The 10,382-nt window shown below is 34.3% G+C and overlaps 1 protein-coding gene across 1 annotated transcript in view; it reads right to left on the bottom strand.

Moving 5' to 3' along the window:
* Positions 1-775: 775 nt before the first annotated feature.
* akirin overlaps positions 776-10,382 on the bottom strand; it is a 14,943-nt gene continuing 5,336 nt past the window's right edge. The window contains exon 5 of the mRNA XM_022078302.2: positions 776-10,024. Coding sequence (XP_021933994.1) covers positions 10,014-10,024 — 11 coding nt within the window. The 3' untranslated portion in view covers positions 776-10,013. The remainder of the gene's footprint in view (positions 10,025-10,382) is intronic.

Raw genomic sequence — 10,382 nt, 5'->3', positions numbered from 1 at the left:
TATAGTATATCTGTGCCTGCATCCCACAGACAACTGTTGATTCTGGTAGGTTATGGGTTCCCAACTCGCGGCCTGTGTATGTTCTATGCTTGTTATCTGAGGCTGTTAATCAACCTATCTGCAACTGCCATGGAAATTCCATAACAATTGTTATGGATGGCCATGTCCATGCGATCACAACCCCTATCCACTTCTAAACTGGCAGAGTTTAGTTAAAGTATGTTATTAAGGCCAATACTGTTGAAAAAGACAAAGAAATTACATAAATAATTTTTAATGTTCCCTTGAAATTGCTATTAGTCTGAAGGAAATATAATTGAATGGACCATGCCAGCTGCTGGTTCTGTACTATATCAATTCAGTGAACAAAAACATAAATACTATAAAGAACCCTGAAATTCCAAACAGAAGCCAACAAGGCTGGTCTAGAAATACACTCAGAGAAAACTATGAACATGTGTCATTACTAGAATGTCTGACAAAAGCACAATACAACAGTAGTGTCAGCAACATATTCATATGAAATTAAGTACAGATTATTCTGGCACTTGCAATCATTCAAATTGGAATCTTTTTCTCTTAATGGTGGGCTCTGCACTGTACAGCTTTCTTACAAACTGTCAATTTTCATAATGTAAGAAATGTGTTTATTGAAGTTCAAGGAATAAATCCACAAGTAGTGTGCTCCTTATGTTACCTTTTTCAAACATTCTAAACATAAAATGTTATCACATTTTGGGAATCATGTAGGAAAACAACAAAGGTCAACACTCAGTTTTGGCTTAAAAAATTTATTGATACTTGGACTTCAAAATCCAATCAATTTACACTACTTCCGTTATTTCTACTGGTTATGGCTCAACTACCTTTTGATCAGTTATAATCAAGTATTACAATACTTACAACTGTATATTACACAGGTAAATCCTACAATGAAGTTAGAAGTCAATCACTCTTTTAATATAAAGACTGACTTAAGCCTATATAAGAAACCACCTTTTCATCTAAACAGTGCCTTGTTTTCAACTCAACTCATGCAATAAGCAAATACAAATTATATTATAAATCATATATTATATATAAATTTTCTTGTTTTCAGTTTTAGTGTATAGATATTTGTGTTCAAATTTGTCCTGCATTTACCAGATTTAAAAACAGCCCCAGAATGTGTGTGTGTGCATATACATAATTAACCCACAAATGCTTAATGATTTACTGTGGCAACTAAAACTAGTGAAGGAACATGCCTGACCTGCTATACAATTTGGTTTTCAGGCACACACTTTGGACAGAATCTGAAGCCTGGTCTCACCAAAACTTTAACCTCCACATTTCAGTGAGATAAATTCCAAAATCTGCAAACCATCCTGTAACTATTCATATGTGACACGATCTGGTTATGACATAACATCAGGTACTGTAAAAATTATATTATGCAACAAAGTCTGAAACAAACAGAAATATCCAGGAACTCTGATCCACACCATAATACCAAAGTAACATGTATCTCACATTTTAATGCATGATTTGACTGTGGACTTTCTCAGTAGTTATTTCTACTTTTTGAATAACAATACTTTGAGCAGACAGGTGGGGATGACCCTAAAAATTACATTTGTAAAATTCTGAGTCTTCTTTGCTGCATTGAAGAATTGTCAAAATGTAACAGGAAATTGTTCACACCAAAATTATGAAAAAAGTCCACATGAACATGGGTCCAGAAAAGCATCCTTTTCGAGTTATAACAATCTTAACCTTTCTAAAATTTCCAACACAACGTTGTAGTTTCACTACTTCAACCTTGTATTCAGAACAATGTCACGCATAGGAGGCAAGATATAGGACTGGGCCTAGTGCCAAGGCCACGAGGTCAGATAAGCTTTCGGCGATACACTTCAGTTTCAACAACACTACAATTATCACTTGTGACTCAGTTTACCATATACAAATTCCACATCCCTGCCCTCAAATTTTTTTACTAGTATCCAATGTTAAACAAAACTGGCATGTCCTACTTTCATTTCTTGTAGTATCCACTGAAATATCTGTTCAAAGAAAAACAAACTTTCTGTAAAATACAAATGGGGAGGGGAGCTCAACAAATTATTACAGTGAAAGGAAGCTAGGTGGCCACTTGCCAAAACTAAAGAAGCTCTTATTATTGTACAACTGCTGTAACAGCATATTTCAAAAGTTTTAGTCCTGTAGGCTTGACAATTATAGAAACTGAGGGTATATTACAATTATACATAATTTAAATACAGAAGTCACATAACCTCACTTGATGTTACACATACAGCATCATTAAATAAACCACAAACTAAATATTTTCAGTCTTGGAGGTTTGCAGGACTGCATTACTCCAACTGCCCTGGTTCTTCAAGTACATGCGTTTCATTTTTGAACTTAAAATAATAATGTGGAGTCTTATTCCATTACCTTCTTTCACACCCATTTTTAATTCTGCTGTCCTGCAAACAATACAATGTAATAACTACATATATATTATTTAGCACATATATTTTTAAAGCTTGCATGGCAGATCATCAAACATACCATGTTAAGCTGGCTCCATAGAAGAATTATTCTGCTAGTTCCTATATAAGATTCCATTTTATAGCTTAAAAATGAGAGCCCATATTGATAGAAACCTACTGTTACAATGGCAATGAGAATATTCCCAATATGCACAGGATCTTTTTTCTTACATTAACACCAAATTTCCTGCAGTCACACCAAAATTGTTGAATCTCTGGTATGTGATATGCACTAACAAACATATATACATACACCAAACAATACAAAACACATATCTACACTCAACCACCTTGAGACAATGCTTCACTGTAGATCGAGTTTGAGGGGGGAAGCACCACTATAGTAACTTAAGAGTAATGTAGCTATTCCAACTGGAACATTTCCAGAAAATATCTTACCTGACTGTAGTAGTAAAAATGTGCATTATATACTGATTACAAAATATGCCTAAGTCTTTAAGTAACAAGCATTTCACAAACGCCTATGTTCAGTCACTAAATATTTCTACAATGATGTAGTTAGTGAAAAAAAAACTGATCCTGGCATACAGTATAACCATATCTGTATACCTTTCAAACATACAACACATCCATAAAGTTCCAGGACTGATCTTTAAGTACACTATACATTATCAAATTAATTCATGTACACAGTAAACAACAAAACTCCTCCTTTCCCCATCTCCACACGGTTTAGACAGGTCCATTCCCGTCCTGGCACAGAATATCAAATGCCTGACACCTGCACTCACATCAGCTGACTATTAGGGTAAGCATGCGATGATGCAGTTTGGTCACATTCATGTCTATTCAAAAGAAGTTTTGTGAAAGAAGAGATGTGAGGGCAATGCCCAGTCAGGCCATCCTCCACCTCACCAAGTGCAGAAAAAGCTGGTTGGGATTCTATTACTACGACTTCAATGAGCAGTGAAAGGTCATAATGCCAACATCCAACTCACTTCTAGGATTGCTTTAGTGACCACATTTTAACTATGATGCATAATAATAGCGTCTAAGTATCAATGTTTACATAATGAGTCCTGAAACTTTGCAAACATTTGCTGTATCATGTACTGGTGAATAATGTGAAATTAAATTATTGTCCTACAAGAACTTCTGCTATCTACAATACAAAAATTATTACAGACTGGGGAAGGTTTCTCAAAACAGAAGCATGCTGCTTCTCTTTAAATTTCTGCATTTCTACTTATGGAACAGCCACAGATCAACGCTTCCTGATACCTCATAAGATGAAACTGCTGAAGTAAAATCCTTTTAGTCTGTAGGAACTTCATTATTTTGAGTTTACTCATAAATTTAGTCATCATAAAAGCATCAGTTACTGTCTCCGATGCTGTACCCCAAAATCATTATAGAACTGTTTAATTTAAATCAGGATACTACTATTTATTCCAACCTACAATTTCAATTAACTGAGTGTTATGTATAAAATAAGCCTAGAATAATGTGATGGTTTACCCTGTACAATTCAGCAACAAATGGATGAAATGCAGTACCCATGATGTATGCACTAGGTATTTGTCACTTGTTACACTAACCACTGAACAGAAATGTTTACAATATGAAAACTTATGTATACCCAGGGAGTTGTACTGATTGGAGCGGTTTGGTTTACCTTCCACTTACGCAATATGATTTAAACAAATCTTCCTTGAAATGTAAAATTGTAAATGAAATGAGAGATCTGGGTTTCTCAGAACAACAGTGACATCTTGATTTAAATGTTGTACCATTAACCTCTAAAGCCACATGCTTGAAAATTCATGAACTCTACATTTTGCCAGCAGTGTATCTGTGGGTTTTATAAGATCCTCAGAAAAAGATAAATTATTTCCCTAAAGATCATTAATCAATCAATATTTTTAATGGAGACATGTTCTCTGTGGTAGGAACTGAATTTCTAAATATTATTTAGATGAACTTCATTCTTTCAAGGGTGAAGTATAACCTTTATCAATTAAAAATCATATTCACATCCATATACAACTTTTAGTCACAATAAATTATTATGTAAGACATGTTAACATTCATTATGGTCTACATCACTTAAGTGTGAATCTTGGAAAAATATGTGCATTTCTGGTTCAGATTCAACTCCCTGTCTATATCACAATGTGGCAAGAAAGAAAAATACATGTAACTTAATTATGATACTTATAACATCAACATTTTTCAATCTCACAGATTGTCCACAAGTGGTAGTGTGAATCCCACAAAGCAAACAGAACACAATTTAACTTACAGCACACACTGCGTGCTTCCTCACTACTGCAGTTCAAATATATCTGCAAAAGAGTATTGGGAGACACGGGTTGCAAAACAAATATAATTATAAAATACAGCATAAATCCAATCATACACAAAGTTCATGGTGACTTCATAATCTGTTTCACTGAGTACCAAATGCATTGCTTGCATAACCAGATCCTATGCCATTTATAATTCTGTCTATTCAAAATTACTATAAAACTTCTCAACTGTAAAATTTTTGTTGTTGTGGGAGCCCTTTACTAGTAACTAAGAAACATGAAGTTTAGCTTTCAGCAGCCAGTTGGCCTCAAGACCCAAATGATTTTCACATCCAGTTAAATATACATGACATATAAGTTCTAGATATTAACAAGACAATATTGTGCCACGTTCACATGTTACAGTATCCATCAGTCTGCCTGCATGTACATAATTTTCAAAGACCACGGAAAGCAATATTGACATCCAATTATATTTCGAGAGCACAAATATGTAACCTTTAACCTGAACTGTATTCACTTGGTCTTGTGCCTGAAATGGAGTTCAGAATTGCATTTTATGTCCATACTCAGAAACAGGAAAACTCTAGCAATCCTGTGGCCAGGTCTTATGCTGTAATGTAACTGAATGTGAAGTTCTGGATGGAGCTGAAAACATTCACTCCTGCTTGGTTGATGGCATTAAATTAATTTGCCCCAAAAACATATACACATTATCTGCAAGAAACCATTTGAAAGAAAGACGTTTTGTGTTTAAAAAATCAATATCCTCATTTGTATCCACTTCCATGCATTCTCTGCGAAACAATTCTGATATACGTATACTCAAAGAGCTTAATGAAAATTACATGTAGGCACAAAATGTCTACATTATGAACATTCGAAGGAAACACTGTAGTATTACAATCTGAAGCTTCAAAGTACCACCAAGGGATAAGCTCACATTTACAAAAAAAAAAATGCCCTTAAGATACATTTTATTATTATCCTCCAATGTGTCTTGGTCTTCTAAGTGGTTAGAGTCCAGAATTATCTATGCACATTTGTTTCTCCCAAGCCATATGCCAAAGTTCACTGGAATCTCCTTTACTTCACTACCCAGACAACAAAAAAACATAAAATGCTCCATATTCCCTGCTTGCTTCATTGAAACTCCTGTTACCCAACCATGGTTAGGGAATAACGAAGATAAATTTTCCCACTTATTTCAGCAATGTAAATATACTGTACTGACAAGGACATGAATTTTATGTATTTGCAGGAAGTTACTGCTTTGTTTCTGAAACAGTCATTTAAATAAAAAAATATAAATACACCGTATTTATAGCTACTGACATTATTTTCTTAATGGGGTCATGGATTTGAGTATCCTGGCATGATGGATAAAGAAATTCTCATGTAGTCTCATATTTTAGAGCCCTAACTAAAATTTAGTGGCAAAACTAAATCGTTGTCCAATATGGATAACACAGTCACATTACATTATTACATGAATGAATACTGCAGAGGTCAAAAAATGTTTAAGATCAAGTATGTTACTACTATCCCAATATTGGTTGTTACTTAGCATGTTCATCATATAATACGTTGTTTCTGAGATAGTAACCATCATGTTTAAATTGAAGATTTTTCGCCGTATGAACATGCAGTGTGTAAATTCTGCTTATTTCAAACCACCACTGATGTTCATTCACAACATACTGACAGCACACACATTAATTTACATACAAATTTCCAATTTACAATATACTGATTTTTAATTTGAAGTTTTTTTATTGTGAATTACTGTAAGCCAACACATATTTATAAAAGAAACTGGTAGCAGTCACTGGAATGAATAATAAGTGACATCTAGACACAATAGCTAAATCGTAGTTAAACGCACCAAAATAAAATTATTAAGAAAATAAACCCTAAGTGGTGAAATATTAAAAAGTACCAATAAAAGAGTGAGAGAATTGGACAATTTAAAAATATATAAAAAGATAATTATTACTGAAAGTTATAAATAACAAATAAACCAACACCTTACTAAAAGTGGATGGTGCACTGTATTCACAACAGTCCAGTTTATGTTATGTTACGACTACTGGAAAAATGATGGAACATCAATGGGTCACTGACCAGCATCAGATTGCAAACATGAACAGCTATACAATCCAGTGAAATGCAGCGTGATGCTGTAAAGGATCAAAACAAAAAGCCATCAAGATGATCTGAAACACCCACATTTTCTAACACTGTGAACTCTTTGCATTTTGTAGAAACCAAATCCAAGAAATATAATTAACTGTATAGATATATACCAAAACTTTTCACAGTCAGCAAATTTCTGAAGGAAAAACTTTAAAGTATACATATTTGAAACTACCAATGTTAATTAAATGTATACAATTTATAAGATCAGCGAATCTGTGAAAATGTGTGTTTAATGTTCTTTTACAAACATGTAAGAGGCCCCAAACTGTTCCATTTATTCATCATTTTGAACACTCAGAAAGACATTCACCTAAACAGACGTTCAAATTTGTAGGCAGCACTTGCTTATATCTATATACACGTGGGTATATTTCACCATTACTTCGCTTTTAAAAAATGGCATATGATTTCCCTTGACATAAAAGTAGTAACAACTTTACACATATACTAAAACATATGAAGATACAAGTAGTAAAGTGACAATACTTGTCTATAAAAATGACAACTTTGCCTTGCAAAGAACCCAATTAACTGTACCACCACTTTAACCATTTCCGTTAATCGTGCATCTCCCATGAATAACTGGCATACACTTAATGTGGGGGACAGAAGTTAAAACTCTGATTACAGTTTTCACTTTTGTAGTTTGTAATCACACATTTGGTACCAAAACTACTACAACACTACAGTGATGAAGGTCCTCAAATCCTCAGGATTGTGAAGTGCACTGTAATCTTGTAAGCTGACAGAGGAAACTGTGTTACAGGCATGGAACTTGGAAATGATACAAATAATCTGACCATATCTTCTAACGGTGCAGACACTTGGCTATGATGCAAACCAACCATCTGCAGTACCTCAATTTCACACTACTGGAGCCACGTGGTGTAAACATTGCATTATTGCAGAATAGACATTAGGGTGACGGCTGGCAGTGTATCATCATCATCATCATCATCATCTAAACGCTGCTTCCAAGACAAACTATAAAAGTCTGAACTGTAGTAGAGGCGTTGGCAAGCGATCTTGAAGATGGCACATTTGGTAAAGGAGGACAGAGCTTTACTTCTAAAATATCTTTTCATCTTCATATGATCAGGTCGTTTTCACTGCTGTGAATGAATATGGGAGGCTACCTCATGACTTGAATGTTATGAAACAAGAGAAATTTGAAAGCTGTCAAATACGACATAATTGTAAAAACAGTCGGAGGAAGGTCTATACCTTGCGTGGCACATAAAAGCACTTACTTAACAATCGCTGTGTTGCCACTTCTACCAAACAGCTTACTGCAGATCGAAAGTGACCCAAAATTCAATTCATCTGCCAACTTATATGAGTAATAGGAACAGAACCTATTTTGTTTTAATTAGGTTCAAGTGCCGTGATATGTTCTGATGCAAAAAAATCCACAACTATGTTATAAAATAATAACAACAAAAACATTGCACGAAGTACTTCATGCAAGTTTTAGGTTACCTAATATTACAGTCATTAACTTGTAAACATTTACAACATAACATTAATTTAGGATCATTTATACAATAAAATTATATTTAACCTAATAAGAAATATTTCTTTTTAAAACTATACATTCAAAATGTGCACGAAAGAACTGTTTCATAAGCAAAATTCATCGGCCATGTTTCTCAACCATGTCTCTTCTGATTTGCTACTAGAGAACTCTAGCAGCCAAATCAAGATTGAGTATAAATTGTATGGAGGGTGCAGGCTTGCCACCTGCTACTCTGAGAAACGGCCAAAAGGCTGTAAACCACTCGCTATTATGATGATGATAATGATGACGACGTTTAAAATCTTTCCTTTTTGCACACTGTAAATGAAGAGTAGGCCACTAGCAAATAGCAATACCAGTTACTCGAGGAAAATATCATACTTAATAACACTACACTCTCCCAGGAAAGTTTAGCTTAAAGAAAACAAAACGCATCAAATTTCATTTCTGTTTCATAAGAGTACATCAGAAGTTAAATTCTGAATGTACATAAAGGGTCCCAAAATACAACATCTTTAGGTATGATGCTTGCAGACCCATTTCTGGCAGACAGTTTGTGCTTACAGAAGGAATGGTTTACCGTATACTTTTTGGCAACTGGCTCTGTACATGAATGCAGTTGACAGAATCCTTTTGACAAATGTACTTTGTACATGACTCAGCAAATCACTCATGAGTTCAGTTAAAATTTCACACATCTACATCTAAACACAATTTTGAGTATGCATGAAGGATGCAAAATGTGCTTTCGCATGAACCAATCTTGTAGGAACAGGCGATTTAACAACCCTGAAAGCAACTACATGAGCCACATTAGAATAATTACAAACCCTGTCCTCCCGCCACTCATATCATATTATATTATATTTCAGTCTTTCAAAGCTGTAATGTTTCAATTTTTAAATCAACCAAGCACACAAAATCTTTCACACACAACTTAAAACAAACAGCAGCAATCAATGCATTTCAATTTGAGCGATCAATGCAAGTTTCTGTGCACTCCTAATTTTTTTTTTTTTTTTGCACACCAAATACTTAATTTGTCTTTTAAGAATTAAGATTCATATTACATTTCGGTATTCCAAGGCAAAACTAATAAAGAAAACAAAACAAAACATTACACTACATGTTCTAAGGGTAATCTTATTTCCTTCACAGAATAGCGTTAACAAGAAGACAATAATACATAATATGGTCTATTAATTTCACTTGAAACCAATAACAGTGCCATGCAGTTTCATATACCTATAAGAAAAAACTGCAACAAACTTCACTACAGAAAAAAAACAAACCCAAAGCCCCACCAGCACAGACTCTTTACTAACTATAACTTTGAAATTCTTGGCTTCGTTTCATCAACTTCATCCTTTACTTTTAGCAATGTACGTGAGGCACAGCATTTAGACTAAGGAGGAAAAACATGTTTCTTGCTGGATTTCAGTTGCTTGGCTAAATATTTCTGGAACTCTCTTTGCAGCAGCAACAACAAATTTAGGAAAGATCTGAAAATAAAATTTCCAAATTAATGAACAATATTATGCGCACATCACTTGAACACTTTAAATACGCTTCATATTATTACAGCAGTGATTCCCAAACTGTGTTTTACAGCTAATAGCTTTACGGCCCTTCACAGTACTGATAAGCCAAGCTGCTTACTGATACAAAGTGTATTAAACTTAATATCTTGGTAAATAAATCAAAATTAAAGAACTACGAATGCATTTTATTCTAGTAAAGAAGAGACAGGGGAGCTTGAGATGTCGTTCATTTAACATATGGATTACATCCCACATTAGGATATTTCACGTGCGTATAACTCACGGGCTGAAAACAGCGAGCTAGTGCAAACTAATTCAG

Source organism: Zootermopsis nevadensis, unplaced genomic scaffold (assembly GCF_977971745.1).
Source record: "Zootermopsis nevadensis isolate Lab colony 2312 unplaced genomic scaffold, Znev_1.0 Znev_ptg000061l, whole genome shotgun sequence".
NCBI lineage: Eukaryota > Metazoa > Arthropoda > Insecta > Blattodea > Termopsidae > Zootermopsis > Zootermopsis nevadensis.
This window is presented reverse-complemented; position numbering and strand designations above follow the sequence as displayed.